Raw genomic sequence first — 18,008 nt, 5'->3', positions numbered from 1 at the left:
TGTAGACCTGTGAAAGGATTATTGATATCTTAAATACTGTTGCCATGGCAACGCATCAAACTTTAATATTCTTTTTTAAAGTTTTTGAGACTCTTAGCATACTTGAAATTGCATGAAACTCGACAGACACTTTACATTTATTGCCTAGTACACTTGTGCAAAGTTTCAGAAATGGGCGTGGTAAAGGGCTCAGTAGCGCCACCTTTAGTCAAAAATGGGGTATTAGTTTTACCTACAGTAACAAAAATCGGTATTTATATTTATCTCCCCGAGCCGGACAACTTTCTAATTTACACTCATTAGCTCCGACCAACAGAAAGTCAGATATTTTGGTTTGAATGTGATTTGATGGGAATTTTGCCAGTCTCTCTCAGTGTCTGTGTGTGTGAGAGAGGAGGGGGGCTTTATTTTAACCCTTTCTCTGCTGTGTGGGACTTCTCGGGCACTTTTGGGGCCCTTAACGTGCTCAAAAACTCTTGAAACTTTGCACACAGGTCAGAACCTGCGGCCATCAGGGCCGGCCTGAAGCTGGTACCCGGGCGTGGCAGGGGAGCTCAACAGCGCCCCCTTGAACGTGGTCCGAAAACTTGTTCCATATATCAAACACGTTTGCATGTAATAATATGAAACTCGGTACACATATAGATTTAATCGGGCCGAACAACTTTCGTGCTCTAAGTTTTACGCCAGTCCAACAAGAAGTCGGCTATTATGGGTTGTTTAAAAACGAATCCCCCTGGAATTTTATATACTCCTCCTAGAAAATTATTTCGATCGCCACCAAACTCGGTCAGCATGAAGTCAAGACATTGAGGATGCTAAATTGCGGACGGATTTTTGATATCTCGAACGGTTTGGCCGTGGCGAGGAAACGAATTTATGGCGAGAAAAGAGAAACACGATGTGTTATAACGTCTTCATACATTAACTGATCTTGATGAAACTTCAGTAGTGTGTTTTCTGTAAGAGGCCGATCACATGGATGTAACTAATGTGAGTCAAAGTTATAGCGCCACCAACTGGCAGCAGGAAGTGTGTTACTTTCAAGATGCTTTTGACTAAATTGGGGGGGGTTATTTTTACCTACAGTCACAAAACTCGGTATGTATTTTGTGCACATCGAGCCGGACAACTTTCTCATTTACAGTCATAAGCTCCGACCAACAGGAAGTCAGATATTTTGGTTTGAATGTGGTTTTGTCTCTCTCTGACAGAGTTCCCCCTGCCATTCTGTGTGTGTGTGTGCGTTTGTGTGTGTGTGTGTGTGTGTGTGTGTGTGCGTGTGTGTGTCCGTCTGTCTGTCTGACACCCCCCCCCCCCCCCCGTGTGTGTCTGTGTGGGGAGGGGGGCAGAAAGACTATTAAAAATAGGTATATTGTGCCATCTAGTGTTTTATACTATGTATACATGTGTTTTTTCTTTTAAACAAGTGTTTTAAAGTACAGTAATTTCAATGAATATATATACCACACTTCATAGGAATTTTCGGTGTTGTGTACTTACAATGGCTGCTGATTTCACGTGTCCGTTAAGTCCATGAGACTGTAGGGTGTCTAATTTTTCATTTTAGGTTTCAGAAGGGTGCTCACGCATACTTTGTGGTTGATATGTGCCCTCGATGCGCACTTTTGCAGAACCCACACTGATGCAAGCTCTAAAGCAGACTTCTTCTCGACAGTCAAAGCGGAGTTACGTTATTGCCCGTCGTGCACAGGAACCCTAAAGGCACCGGGGTGGCGGTTTTTATATATATATATATATATATATATATATATATATATATATAAATATAGCTGCAAGCAGCGATGGAGGGCCCAAGCCGGTGGCACCGCCACCTCTGTGCCTTTAGTGCAACTAAAGGCACCGGGGTGGCGGTGCCACCGGCTTGGGCCCGTAATCGCTGCTTGCAGCTATATTTTAATTTGAATTTCTGCTTTAAAATAGCAAGCAATCAGTTGATTTTAGGTTTAGGATGTAATGTCAGTTTTTTAAAAACCTTTTTCGCTTATGTACGGCATGGCCTTGATACATCCACTATATTTGTTTTCATAGGCTTTATATTACACATTGTTTGGAGGACAGCATTTGGCAGGATGTGGAATAACATTGTTTAAAATAATTAATTAAATTTGTTTTTTAATTAAAAGATTTTTTAAGGTACCGGTATAAGAATTTTATTTTTCATCTGAAAAATTGATTAATCAAAAAATAATCAACAGATTAATCGATTTATATATATATATATAAAAAAAACGTTTTTAATGTAACCTTCTCCCTTTAAATACTTTGGTCAGTTCAAGAATAAATTATGCAATTTTATATTATTTATTTGAAAAAATTAAAAGGGTATTTTTATGTCTATCCTTTTAACTGACAGAGGTTGATATGGAATTTAGAAAGTAGTAACTAATAAGAAATGCATTATTTTATAGAAAGAGTATATAATTAGTACAGTAATCTACGTACATTTTTTGAGTAACTTGCACAACACTGTCCGAAATATGACTGACTCCATAACCTGCCCATAAACAAAGTGCACAGTTAGAACATTTTTACATCCAAAGTATTTATACTTTGAATCTTTAAGAATAAAATCATTATTTTATGCAAGGAATGAGGCGTTTCCATCACGTAAAAGGCAGATGCGACACTGGTTAGTGACTCACACTGGTTAGTCCCTGTATGTTGTTTTGTATAAAATTAAATGATACAGATTTTGTATGTAACGATTTTGTAGATCAAATAATACATACACAAATCTGTATTTAAAAAAAGAAACACTAATTTGGTGGCACAGAACTGAGATCGGAAAATTTTAAGCCTTGACCATTTTCGTAGACGCAAAAGTACCTGCGTCTATGAAAGTTTGGTACTGGCGTGTTGTGTGATAAGTTTTGTGTGCAGCAACACACATCCAAAGCATGCGCTCAGAATTCCACGTCTCACAGATTGAGAATTACTCTATCCGGTCTTCTTGAGCTTGCACGGACATATTCACACAAAATTGTCAAATTGCCCATCGAGTCCTCATAAATATAGTCGGTTATGTCTTAAATGAACATTACAAAAGTACATTGCATCCGTGCCGCTCTTAAAGTGACGGCAGCCTAATATTCCCGCTACTCTGTTTTTATGTTAATCAAACAAAAGACATGAAAAAAAAAAACTTTTGCCTAATAAGAGTTAGTTAATCTATATTTATACAGTGGAGACCATGTAGTGATATTTTACAGTTGATTACTATTTATGTACCTAATAACCTAATAATTTATTTAATTTGTTAGTTTTGTTGTATTTATTTGTGCTATTGCTCGTAATTTGATTATTTGTTCTTATTTTATTACTGACTGTCTTTAAATGTTTATGAGTTTGGCTAGTAGTTTTTGTTGTCATGACCTTATTTATGAAATAAAATCCTTAGCGTTGAGCCCTGCAAAACAAATTCAATGTATTATGCATAGTTTACTACAAAAAGTAGAGATCGAGCGATTTTTATTTTTTGTTACCGATACCAATTATTTGCATGTTTATGTGCCCGATAACAGATATAACTAATATTTATTTGTTTTATATCTGTTTTTGAAAATAACAACAGCACTGATCTGAACTGAACAAACTGTTTTATTTAACACTTTTTAAATACTGTAATTTTGTTCCTCAATCACATTCCTCCTTACATAAAAAACAAAACCACATCAATAAATAGTCTGAAGGAGTGCAATAGAATATATAGTGCACTGTCATTGAAGTGTCTTTTTTTAAATAAAATATTTGATGACGTAAAAAAACAGGTAATGAATATAGCAAGTAAAAATAATTCTAAATTATTATAAAAAAATAATAATAACCGACACACCGGTCTCGTTTCTCTCACGGAGGAGCGGAAGCATAAAAGGAGGAGCGACGACAGTGGAGATCGAGAGAGGAACAGGCCTGCGCTTTATTAGATGTTTTGTTTCTGTTTTGTTTGGCCAGCAGTCGTCCCCGAGGGGCTGCTGGCTTATACTTTTATTTTTGTATTGGTTTATTTTTTAATTCAAATATTTGAATGTTCACCGGTTCCCGCCTCCTTCCCATAACATCTGAACTGCGTTACAAACACCTTTTTATTTATAACAGAATTTTTATTAAAAAGTCTAATGTTTTCAAATGGAGAACATATATGTATTGACTTGTAAACATGGAATGGTCATTTGTCTTTTGTGTGCTACTAACAAGTAGTCAGTTCTAAAATAAGTGTAAAGTGGTCCAACGCACGTTGTGATAGAGCTGGTAAGTCCCGCCCCCTCCGTAAAAGCCCGCTGGACCTCAAAGTTGAAAAACCGTCAATGCAAGTGAATGGGAGAAAATTATTATTTTCTGGTCCCGTTTGAATTGTGCCATGAATGTGAACATATGTTGTCTGTGAATTTTTTATATAATCTTTCATGTTACAAGTTTGACAGTATATGGTATGATTCGTCGGCTAGCAGTTGTGGAAAAGACATAACGAGAAAGACTACATGTCGCTTATGTGACGTCACCCCATAAAGTTGACTTACCCGTGGTTTTCGCCAACCTCAACGATTTTGTCCTCTCCCTGAAAGAAGGCGGTGAAGTGCACCAAAGACACAGCCATGTCTAGCGGGATCCGTGAGCTAGAGCCGTGAACTAGTGGTGTTGACGTTTCAAACGCGCCGAAAGCAGCGAAGAGTTGTAGTCCACAAAGTGCTCTCACACAAAGTCTACCCGTATCAAACTTCTACCTGCTAAATTGTAGCATTCTTCACACGAAAGATTATATAAAAAATTCACAGTCAACATATGTTCAAATTCATGGCACAATTCAAACGGGACCATAAAATAATTATTTTCTCCCATTCACTTGCATTGACGGTTTTTCAACTTTGAGGGTCCAGCGGGGTTAGCGGAGGGGGCAGGACTTACCAGCTCTATAGCATGTCATTATTCTTTGCTGTGTAATATGGTACTGATTTAAATGAATACAACCATACAGTTGTAAAATCTGGGAAGAATAATTTGAAGAACCCTTTGAAGATGAATTCCTGGATCTTCAGTATGCTTGACATCAACACGCAATGAGTTCTTCTCATTTCTTATTTGTGCACCCTTGTTTCCTTTTCTTGCGTCCCCCCCACAACACACTAACACATTAAGTGATGGATGTCGTCCTCTTAATATAAATGTCAACCTGTCTTGGTTGACTAATTGTGATGCGATCACCTGAGACAGATGTTAATACCAGTTTAGCAGCACCTGTGGCATGTTTGGCCCTCTGGGATTTAAACTAGTTTAAAGCCAGATGAAACGCCGATGGCATTCTCAACAACACTGACGTATAAAAGCTACGTCATTAGAGTGCTAGCAAACTGCCTGCTAACACTTAGGCTATCTACTAACTCGAACCCTACATGCGAATGCTCTAATGAGAGTTAGTTGATAAGTTTTTTGCAAAGTTACTTAGTTAGTAGACTATGAGGACAATGGAAATAAAGTGTAACCTCTTTTGTTATTAAGCTAGCAGTTTTTTGTGCATTTGTATTTGTACTAAATGTGTTTATGGTTTTTCATAACCAATACCACAGAATCCACAGGTTCACCATGGTAATGATGAGGTGCCATGCATGGTTTTACCTGTGTAAAGTAACCTGCGCATGCGGTTCAGCTGATGACAACTAAGCTAATTCAACAAAACGCTTGTCGGGGAGGACAGTGGTGATGGTTTAACTGGGATACGAGCGAGAGTGACAATGCAGTGTGAGTGCAATCAGTGACAAATGAATGGCTCGCAATCCACTGTCTCGGAGTCTGTTTACAAGCAGCAGAAAGCCGCCTCCGTGCGACGCACATGGAGTAAAGTGTTGTTCAAATTAATAAAAAAAACACAATATTGACCTACGTCCTATTTTCTATCATGTACCGTGCACGTTTGTGATGATGCAAGATTGAAAATGCACCAGGGTTCGATTGAATTAAGTGTGAAACCAGACCGTGGACTGCAGCAAACATGCACAGTGTAAAAGCCCACTAATTGTTTTGTTTTTAAATTGCTGTAGTGTTTCCAACATACTTCACCTTTGCTTTACAAAGCTTGTATATTGCAAAACTCTTAACTCGCATGCATTTTTTTGCTCCTCCATTGTTTGTGGATGCTCTGCTGCTGCACTTGTGTGCGCTCTCTAAAGTGTCTGTGTTGCACTGCTCTGGTCATTAACTTGTTTTTGAAATGTGTGAATCCATTTGATCAATACAATGTAGAATCACTATTGAAATAACGGTGATGTTTTATTTTTATTTTATGCTTTTTGTTGTTCCAAGAAGTTTAACTTTTTAGAAAGTGTAAATCTGGTAGGCTACACTAAGTCTACTGCTAATGACACAGCTGGATAATTAAAATCTTAACCAATCAGTAAATGTAAGCATGAAATGTAAAGGAAGTACGTTTGTGATTCTCGAATAGAGCTTCTATCTAAGGAGTTTTCTTCATCACTGGACAGGAGTTGGCCTGGCAAAGTCTGCAGCTCGTACTATAGCATCTTTACTGTCGTCTGTCAGTTGGCATGCATCATGTATTTGGTCCACAAATTAATAATCAGTATTTGAGGATGTCATACTTTGTTTCCCATGACTGGACTGTTCTTCCTCTGTAAATTGATTTCTGACTCTGGGTCATAACACTGTGAGAGTGTCCCACAGAACAGAGAGCATTATACGAACAGTCCGAACGTTTTCTCTTAGTTTTAAAGGCACACTGTGCAGTTTCCGTTTTTGCCAAACAGAGACCCCTAGAGTCGCTGTGGAGTACTTGTATTTAACGTTACTGTCGTAAATGCCACTCACGGTTTCTTTTCATTGACTCTTCCGGCCACGCTTTCCTACGTTTTTTTCGCAGACTGCCATGATTCACGTCTAAAATGCGTGCTAGTGTCTTCAATAGAGGCTGCTTCATATGTTGTTGATGTATGTGACGTTGTGCCGTAATGTAAAGCACGTTGTGATTCCCGCGGGATTTGGCGGTGCCCCACCTCTCAAACCTGCATTACTGGTTTTACCAGCAGCGTCCCCCCCTGCTTTGCTATCGGGATGATTCGCCCTACTACGAGTTTGTTTACCATTGAAATGATTTCTAAGCTGTTATATTAAGGTACAAATATAGCATGGTGTGCCTTTAACACAACGAAATACAATTTTGGAGGAATATGAGTATAATGATGACACTCATCTTACTTGAGATTTGACTCTAGATGCACTCTGCCTTCTAGAAAAACTGTTGTATTCTACATGGAGCTGTTCGCCCCCTCATGGGCGCCAGCGTTTTGACGTCACATGACTCGTCATGCCATTAATAACAATTATGTTTAGGCTACTTGTTGTTTTGTACTTTGTGCTTTGGCTCTGTGTGACTGCTGATGCATATGACTGTTCACAATAGATAATGCTGCTTTACAATGTTTAGAGAGTTAGAGAGCTACATATCACAACTTGTCTGTTCAACAAAATGCACTCACCTGTTGAGTTATAAAAATGACATTTCAAATCCCTCAGTACTCGCCATCTCCAAAAAGCCAAGCCAATGTTGATTCTCTTTTTATTATTATTAGCTCTGTCGCCTTTTTGCCAGCAGACTCTCCTCTGTTTCACTTCTTTTTTTCTTTTTTTTTAAACAGATTCTCCAGAGGTTTGAGATTTAGCGTTATAAATGCTTATTATAAGCTTACCATAGTGAATCATGGTAAGAGCAACACACTTTTTGGAAGGATTGATGATGTATTGACTCATCATTTTGAGATTACTGATATTAATTCAAAACTAAAACTTATAATAGTGTAGTGTATACTGCCATGTTCAGTCAGTTCTGAAGGCACTTTATAAAGTTTTAACATGAAAGTACATCTAAGAGTGCGTTCACATTTATAGTTTCACATTTAAAGGCATAGGGATACATTCACAACCTGATTGGTCGCCTTTTATTTTGACCAGATGAGAACTCGTGAAGAGCTTATAAAATGTGTAAAGGAGTCAAAAAAATATATAGATATCTTTGTCGTAGTATCCTTTCAATATTTATGGGTGGCATCAGTGCTGTTCAATACATTGAATCAATGCCGTTGATCGTCAATTGGGCTTTGTGAAGTGGCACTCAAAGTTAAATTAATTTCAACACTTTCTTTCATTAATAAAATAAGCATTTTAAAGCATATGAACGTTTTAACGATGACTCGTTACAAGGACAGTCAATCCCTTGCCTACACCTACTGGAGTAACAATGTAACTGCACTGACTGACAGACTGTCTAGCGTGAGCAAAGACATGCATCAGTGCTGATACTTATGAAATATCAGCACTTTTGAAAAAAAACTCTTACAGCCAAACACAATGGGAGTTAGCCTATATTAAAAATATCCTGGCTCTTCCAAGCTTTATAATGGGAGCCCAACAAAGCGCATCCATCCATCCATCATTGAAGTGATTCATACGTCTCCAGAGGGTTAAATATAAATATTATATAATATTTTATAAAGTTATATACATCATTAACAAGTTCAGATTTTGCTGTAAATTTGACTCCAAATCTCCATTTACAATATGGCAGTAAAGAGGCAGTTTAGGCCTCCTGAGTTAGAAAGGCCCTGTTCAGAAAGACTTGAAGCATTTGTTGTTGTCACTCGGTCTTTCTTGTGTAGATTAAAAGCATTGTTTCCTCTAAGCCTGCAGAATACTGAAGTCACCCGCTACAAAACCGATGTCGGTCGCCTTGTCTTGTTTTTCTACTGCCAAGCCAATACCGGCTCAGATAAGAGTGCAAGACAGGGACTGAATCATAGCAAGGCATCTCTCATCTGATTGGCTGGAGTTCTCTAAACAGCCACATCGAGAGGAGGCCTGTTCCTGACCAGAGCCTCTTAGATTCCCAAGCAATCTAGAGAGTGAGGGAACAGCGCATAAACAACACTGTTCGCATTTCTAACACATACTTGATAATATTGCTGTGCTGATACCAAACACTAATATTTGCTGTTTTGTAAGGCAAGTGCTACTCTTATTATTGCTCATATTGAAGTAAGTGTTGCACCATATTTTATTTTATCTATCAAAAGTTTTCAATTAGCTGAAAACTGAAAATACATGTTAGTTAATAATCCATTACACACAATGTACACAATGTAGGTTCGTGAAATTAAATATTCAATTATATAAATGTGTATTTTATGAATGCCTTGGGAAGATGAGAAAGTATTATAGCACTTGCCTTCCTATTACTAATAATAGAATAGCAAACACTATAATAATTTGTCTTTTACCGTATTTTTTTTTTAGACAACTGTTAAACAGAGACGGTAAATTAATCAAGACTTTGGTGTTCTCCGTGCTTTTAAAATATAAGTCCTGCTTCCGACACTGGAAAAATCACTCTCATCTAGCAGCTCCCTAACAAACTGTTGTACCTGGATAACACCCTAGCAGCGTGACAGTGAGTTTTGCATGGCCAAGCGCCACTCATTTTACCCTTATTGTACCTGCTGTGTCGCTGATTTTTCCTGATTAACACATGCAGTTAGGGGTGGGCGATATGGCAAAAATATCATATCACGATTTTTTTCAGGAAAATCACGATTAACGATTTTATCACGATTCCTTTTCATGTTGGTTTTACTATTTTGCAAGTGACTGAGCATCACAGCCAAACTAATGTCCCTATTTTAAAAACAAAGCCTTAGGTAACAAAATATAAAATAAAAAAGAATGGCAGACATTTAGGCCAAAGTGGCGAAGATAAAAAATCTTTGTCATTTTCTTTGTTATTAAAAATTAAGAACAAAGATACACATACACAACTTAATATACAAATTAAATAAACAGTGCTTTATTTTTTCAGCTACAGGTGTATTTAACAGCATTGAAGAAAGTAATTAAATGAACAAATACGGAAAAAAAAAACACAACATAGACTTCACTGTATACATTGTACATTGATTCTTATTAAAGCTACTATTAAAGTTCTCAGTCAAGAGTGAGTGAGATGCTCTTTGTATTTTGTTGTTTTATTAACAAGCATAGTTCTCCAAAGATTTAAATTCTCTCAAGCCGTTTTAAACCCGAATAAGTCTCCCTCTTCTGTTGAAAATAAAAGTTATTTGGAAGAATGTGGGTAAACAAACAGTTGATGTACCCCAGAGACTTCCATAATAGTTTTTTTCCCACTATGGTAGTCAATGGGGACCAGCAACTGCCCGGTTAGCCACACTCCTCAAAATATCTTCTTTTGTGTTCAGCACAAGAAATAAATTAATACAGGTTTGGAACAACATTAGAGAGTGAGTAAATAATGACAGAATTTTTATTTTTGGGTAACTGTCCCTTTAAGGACAAGCGGCAGCATGTTTACTATTAGGGCTACTGTCACTTTAAGATCTGCGCGCAACGAGTCAACACGCATTTGACAAGCAGATTTTTTCTTAATTTTTTCTATTGTTCTTTCACTTTAGACATAACCAACTTTGTTTATGTAAACCTTGTGTGTATTTGACAGTATTAGCGCAATAAGACTCGAAAGATAACTTTGTCCAGTAACCAGACGCTGTTAGACAGGCTTTTAGTGCATGTGCACGGCGGGTGTAACGTTATTGCGCTCAGAAAAGCGCCCGTTAGAACAGCGCATCAGCAGCGAATGGCATGTTTAACCGGCAAGGCTTTAAAGCACATGCAAATAATTGATTTTTATGAACTACAGTGTCCCGTTCCTCTGCATTTCATGTGGATATACGTCGCGCTGTACAGCATGTTGAGACGGAGGCGCCAGAAATGCAAACTGATAAAATGCACGATCCTACGATATTTCTTCAAAAGCAGATCGTGGACACATTTTAATCGTCCACGATCAAAAATCGTAATATCGCACACCCCTACATGCAGTGTTTTAAGTAATTTTTTGTTTCACTGCAGCCTAACCAAAGTTAAGCAAGTCATTAATTGCCTATGATCGGCTGCCCCTGGACACAGTTATTTTTCACAAGTGTTGTCTTTGAAAGAACCAGAGATCAGAGCTCTTTCAAAAGTGAACGGAGTCCAAAAATTACCACTTCTGATTGCAGTCTTTTTTTTTTTTTCTTGAGTGTGAACATTTATTTTTGGTTCACTGTAGTTGTAGTAGGGTCTTTTTTTAGTCCCACTTTTTAATCACACACACTTGATTGGAAGCCAGTCAAGTTTATGGTCATATAATACTTCTTGACTTCTTCAAAGGGTTAGTTCACCCAAAAATGAAAATCCTGTCATCATTTTACTCGCCCTGAAGTTGTTCCAAACATGTATGAATGTCTTTCTTCTGCTGAACACAAAAGAAGATATCTTGAAGAATATGGGTAACAAACAGTTGATGGGCATGGGCCCCATTGACTTCCGTGGTATGGAAAAAAATATGGGGCCCATCAACTGTTTGGTTACGAAATTCTAAAAGATATCATCTTTTGTGTTAAGCAGAAGGAAGACATTCATACATGTTTGGAATAACTTCAGGGTGAGTAAAATGATGGCAGAATTTTATTTTTAGGGTGAACTATCCCTTGAACATTATTCAATATTCGTATTATACAAGAGTGCAATTTTTTTTTCTTTCAACTCGAGCCTTCATTTGGTGGAAAACTGAATGTTTTAGTGTCTCTTTTCTCTGACAGGTGATTTTGCTGTGTATGTTTCGGTGCTGGTACCTTGGCTAGTTTAGGCCTGTCGTGGACAGCTGACTGGAAAGCTTTTCATATTCTTCAAATTCTGAGCAGTGGTTAGTTCACAGAAGTGACAGAAATGAACTTTTTCATTAAGGAGTGATATTTGCCCTCCTAAATTGATTCCCAGAGGCGTTATTTACCTTTGCAAGAGCATTTTTTTTTCTAACCTTACTAGATGAATCATATTTTATTTGAAATTCTTACATTTTAATAGATTTAATTAGAATAAGACTACAGTCAAATTAAATGAGTATCAAGTATCAACAACTCTCAAGCGTTCGTTTGGTGGAAAACTGAAGAAATATGTTTAAAATGTCTTTTAGTGTCTCTTGGCTCTGAATGGTGTAGCATTAGATTTGTAAAATAACTTAAAGTGGTTGTTCAGAAGCGACACTGAGGAATAATTCAACGGATTCAGTGTTGTGGAATGAGATCGCGGAAGCTTGGTGAACTTGCTTAACGGTAACTTGCTTGTTGGACTCGCTGGCTAAGGCCCGGATAACACCTAGCCTAACGCGTTTTTAAGGTTCGAAAACGCGAGGCGCACAGCACTGCTAAAAAAAACCCCGATCACACCTGAAATAGCAGTTTGCTGCATTTTTTATGTTGCTAAGCAACCACCGAGTCAGCTGTCAGTCTAATAGCGAGCGCGCACGCGCTAAAAAAAAACTTTGGTTTGTTGTCAAGTAAACTGTCACATTGTAAAATCGTAGAGCTCGGGTAACCCGAAACAGCCACCACAAGTTTCTCCTCCATCATAGTCTTTGGACGTTGAAGCAACTGTAAACTTCCGTCACGACCACAACTGAAGGCCCGCCTCTCCATTAATTCGATTAGTCAGTGGAAAAAAACGCGATGACTTCGGGCACTTTTTCCGCTCGGAGTTGATTTTTTTTTAACTTCAAAAACGCGAGGGGCAGCAGGCGGTAAAACGCGAGGCACAGCAGGCGCATAAACAGCGCGCAGAACGCTCACTGCCATAGGAAAACAATAGAAAAAAGGCGCCCCTCCCTGCAAACAACTCGTTAGGTGTGATCCGGGCCTAATGTTAATTTAGCCTATTCAGCCTCCCAGGTATATTTTCTTTATGCAATTGTGTAGCTGAATAACTGTTAATGTGTTGCGTTAACATACCGGACACCTATTCAGCCTGTTGTTCTGTGTGCTATTGTGTAGTTGAATAACTTGCCTTTCCAGATTAAATGTCTGTTCTTGGTCTTGGATTTTGTGAAATAAATGTCTAAATAAATGTGACTTATAGTCCAGTGCGACCTATGTTTTTTCCCTCTTCATGACGCATTTTTTGACTGATGCGACTTATAGTCTGGAAAATACGGTATACTTTGCACTAGGCCATATTTTTTAAATAAATGAATTGTGTAGCCCTGCAATGTAGTTTTAAGTTGAAATATTTCTCTTGCAAATGCTGACACATAAACCGTTGAATGACTTCTGTTTTTTGGGGTTGCCGCCTGGCTGTTGCAGTCAGGTAAAGAAAGGACCCTGTGATGCTGGCAGTAAAAGCAGCATTCAAATAAGCAGCGGGACAGGCCTCTCTGCTGCGCGCAGGGGTTTTCCTCTCCCCATTTCCTCCACTGTCCTCAGCGTGACTGTGCTGAATAAAATCTCTAAATTAATTTGAGCTGTTCTCCACAGAGAGCGGCGGCGCCACACTGAGTAGCAGATCTCCCCAGTGTTCATCCACACACAGCTGTGCTCGTGCTCATCAACTATGAGTCAACAGCACTGCTCTCTTCTCCTCACATTCACCTCTCAGCGCTGGAGTGAACAGTGCACTGAGGCACAGAGCTGGGAGTCATGCCAGGATATAACATGCAGTGGTAGAAATGTGTCTGCCGGTAACGATTTTGCTGTATCATTTATACCGGAGTAGATACATCAATGCTGTTATAACATGAGGCATGACAAAACATGTCCGAGCGGGATCAATACCCTTTTTTTGGTAAAGAAAGCTTAGTATTTTAACGTCCAAAAACAATTCACACATCTGTCATTAGGCTATCCGTTTCATATGCAGAGACAACTATAAATGGATTTGTATGGTTGATTTCCCCCAAAAATTTAACTTTTAGAGCTATAAAACATTCATTGTTTGAGCTTTCTGACCAGCCTGACATGTCAACTTTGATAGTGACAACCAATGGAAGATGGCGGAGGTTTTGGGAAACTTGTTTGAAAACGGTCATTATTGTAGCACTTTTGCTGTTGCAGAGTAACAATAGATATGCTGCTAACATACATTCATTTTCGTCAATCGGAATGAATCCAATCTAATCAGTTTGTAAGAAGTTGAGAACACTAAATGTTGTAATCCAATTCACATTTACTTGTGCATTACATGTATTCCAAACAAAACTTAAATGCATGCGCAGTGCCCCTTTCAGCGCGTTCAGGACTGGGGTGTCCCCTTCGGTCAGTTCGGTGCGGGATCACATCATTGTCAATATAGTGATAGGCACTGCAACTGTGATGCAGGCTCTTTGCTTCATTTACATGTGTAATGAGGGCCAACTATCATTGAACAGGTATATTTGCTTATTTCCATGAATCCCAGTTCTGTTTGTCTGTTCCACTACTGGTGGAATTTAATGAATGGAGTAGATTGTGAACAGTAAAAAAAACAAACAATAGTTTTGCTGTTTAATCTCAGGCAGGTCTGTTTTGCTTGATGCAGTAGCCCAGTGCATCTTATTACCCAGGATGCTGTGTGGTTCTCATGTATAAAACTCATTCTTTCTTTTTTTTTAAGTTTGATATTTATCACAAAACTGTGTAAAATGTATAATGCTGTTTACTTTGTCTAAAATCTTTTAAATGGTATCTACTTTTTTAAAATAAAAAACAAAGCTTTCTAAACCGCATTTGTGACTTGCTGCTATTTACTGCACATAATAATGTCAACGTGATCCTCAGTTTGAAAAACATGCAAACACAGTGTAATGTACGGCTGTGTTTTTGTCTTTGTACAGAATGTCATCAGAGGATAAGAGTCTGGATCCCTCTGAGCAAGGACCATCTCCTCCCCTGAGCAGTGCTGGGGCCACGCCCTCAGGGAGCCCGGCCCCCTCAGATAGACGCCCACGGGGCCGGCCACGCAAGGATGCTAACTCTTTCACACCCACACCCAAGTTCAAAAGAAAGTAAGAGCATGTCCTGTTCCCATGCGAAGGTTTCTGCATATGATGACACTCTTGGAGCTGATGTTGTGTCTGCTTTGCATTTTCCTCTGTGTTGTTTAAAGCAGGAAATGAGAACATTATAACTTGACTAATCACTGACAAGTTTATTATATTGAAGGCTTTGATGAATGAAACCATTGGCACTTAGACAATTTTCTGGTTTATTAGTCATATGTTATTTATTAGGCTACTTTGTCATAGTGATATTCCACTGATTGGCAGAACTGAAGGTTATCATTTGCCCAGAAATTAGATTGAATCAATAAGTCTAACACCAGGAACGATCATGATATTTATGGGGATTTATGAGGCTAGTTATTTCTGTCATGTGATTGTGATGACCTGATTATTTTTCCTGCCCCCTGCCCTCCACCCTCCCCTTTTTTAGTATTAAAGTATTAGCCAGTTTTCCAGCTTATCACCTAAACTCCCTTATGCCTATTTAAACTATTCATTAATACTTTGAATTATTTAATCGCTTTCTATTAAGAAACTTTCTGGATACATTATGTGATTAGGGTCAGATGTATTTTAAGGCTCGTGGGAATGTGTTTGTTAACACAGTTTGTAGGGCTGTACGATTTGTAGAAAAAGCTTCTCATTTCTAGAATGGAAAGATGGTTGGTGTATGTTGCGTTCCCAAATGCACATTAAAGCGACCCAAACTCAGAGCAGACGCAGAGATGAGTTCATGAGAGCAGTATTTACTATGAACCGAGCCGGTCTGAGATTTAATTAAATCACAGCCTTTGCGACTGATAATCACAATTAGCCATATCGTGATTTTCGGTTTTATTTCGATTAATCGCGCCCTACCAGTATGTTTGAGTGTCTGTGTGTGTTTTGAGAGGGCTGTGTTCTGGTATTCTGTATTCTGCTGCACCTGGAAGAGGCTTTCAAGTATGTCGATGTGCATTAGTGTGGAAGAGCTCTGTGAGGCACACGAGGAGATGCTGCTCAGAAGGACGACATTTTCTTTTTGCCAAGTTGATTTTGGCTCCAATGTATATCTGCTCTTTCACAGCGTGGGGTGTACGAAAGGGAAAAGACTGGCTGTAATTCTGAATGACACAGTCTACACCGGACGTGAGCGATGATTAAAAAAAAACGACTGTTTTGTTGTCATTATAATCAACAGAGGTGTCTACACTGAAAGCTTTTTCTGATGTTCTGCACAGCTAATCTGTAGTGCTGTGTTGAAAAAATCGATTCACCAATTCTGAATCGATTTTCATATTAATTTCTAAAGATCGATCCGTAACTCAGAGGATCGATTTAATAACAGGCCTATATTTTCCCCATAAACACACTGAGACATGGCGACCGGCAGCGCTGCTAAAGCGGTCTCTCTGAATCCACCATAGACAGTATAGACTTGTTGACCAGAAAGGAGGAAAGAGCCGTTCACATAGTGCGTTTTTTGCGCGTGCAAATTCGTTTTCCAGCCGCGCGGCCCGTGCCTCTGTTCATGGTTGCATAGCAACGACAGACGCAACGGGAAAGCACGCTCTTGTGGAAAGGAGAAAGCGGTGCAAACTGCGCTCTCCATGATGACGAGGAAGTATCATCAAAAAATGTATTGATTTCTAGCCCTTGCATTAGCTTTACTACTAGATATATTAATTGAGATGAGAAATAAAAAGCCGCCCTGTACAGCTATGATCAGCTGTTCGGCCGAGCTTTCCATGTTGTTACGGAAAGGCCGCTGGTTTTTTTCACATGACCTGTTGAGATGCATTAAAGTGCTTCTCACTGAATTTGCACGCGTATAAAACGCGATATGTGAACGGCCCCTAAAGTGGTATCGTGTGCGGTTGTATCTAGTTTAAAATGCCTTTTAAATATGAACGCAGTTTTGGATTAAATAAAAGGACAGTCAAGTCAAATAAAACACGTTTTATCTCCTGTTTAGTTGGTAACACTACATTAAGATACCATTCATTAATATTACTTAATGCCTTATCTAACATCAACACATTGAGTGAACAATATATTTTTACAACATTAATGTATGTTTGTGAATGTTATTTAATACAAACACTTGATTGTTCATGAACAGTTAAAACTTTTGAAAATTTTATATTTTAAGAATATAAGATCGAATCGAATCGAATCGAATAATGATAATCGATTCAAGATCTTGAGAATCGGAATCGAATCGATTCTTGAAATTTGAATCGATACCCAGCACTACTAATCTGCCATTTTATTTTCCCTGGTTTTCTGTAAAAACTCAATAGTTTATCCAAAATCATCACTACAAAAAACATCTGACTTGCTTCTGCACAGCACAAAAGGAGAAAATCTTAAGGCCGTTATCCATGCAGTTTGAAAAAGGACACAAAAGCGACACGTCATAAAAGTGCAAGTCTTCTGCAAGCCATATACAGTAATAGCTTTGTGTGTGTGAGAAACATGGGACTCCATATGAGTTAAATTTGGGGGATTTAAATTGAATTTAAAAACCTTGTTTACTTGGTAAAGTCTTTTCTATAGAGTTCTATTGAGGTTGTACAGTTCATGGTCACGCTGACACCGTGGAGATGACTATCATCAAAGTGATTTATTCTTTAACAACCTCTCATGAAGCGCAGGTTCACACAGCATGTTGCTGTTCATTACATGCTGCTAATAATGCCATGAGCATTATTATTCTCTTATAATCTTAAAATACACAAACCTTTCATTACTTTAGGAGTCATTCAGCTGGTGTTTGGTGAGTTTCAAGCCTGTGATGGGAATACGGGGCCTCCACTGAGATCAAGTGTTGGCCGTCAAATAAACAGTGCAGATATAGGGCAGATTAGTGAGGTACCTGATACTGCAGGTACAGTCCTCTGTGGACCCACACGCCATGTTCACACCATGAATGTTGTGTCTCAATGCACAAACCTCACTCAATTGAGATCTCGGTTTCAAAGTGATTGTACAATTGTCTGAACTGGCTGAAAGGAAAGGCTTTCAGTTAAAGGGGAAGTGTCTATATTCGGCAGCATGGCAACATGACTGGTTTCAAAATTGACTGCTTTTATAAAGTTTCCCTAAAACACTTTCCCTGTCTGGTAAATACTACTTGAGTTGT

General features: G+C 38.6%; 1 protein-coding gene across 7 annotated transcripts in view; it reads left to right on the top strand.

Moving 5' to 3' along the window:
* The window catches only part of kmt2ca (lysine (K)-specific methyltransferase 2Ca), a 159,134-nt gene that overhangs the window by 20,572 nt on the left and 120,554 nt on the right, over positions 1–18,008 (top strand). For all 7 annotated transcript variants that reach the window (XM_079602700.1, XM_079602699.1, XM_079602697.1 and 4 more), the window contains exon 2: positions 14,717–14,887. In XM_079602700.1, coding sequence (XP_079458826.1) covers positions 14,718–14,887 — 170 coding nt within the window. In that variant the 5' untranslated portion in view covers position 14,717. The remainder of the gene's footprint in view (positions 1–14,716; positions 14,888–18,008) is intronic.

This window comes from Phoxinus phoxinus, assembly GCF_949152265.1.
Source record: "Phoxinus phoxinus genome assembly, chromosome: 24".
Taxonomy (NCBI): domain Eukaryota; kingdom Metazoa; phylum Chordata; class Actinopteri; order Cypriniformes; family Leuciscidae; genus Phoxinus; species Phoxinus phoxinus.
The sequence above is the reverse complement of the archived record's forward strand: the minus strand, read 5'-3'. Positions and strand labels throughout refer to the sequence as shown.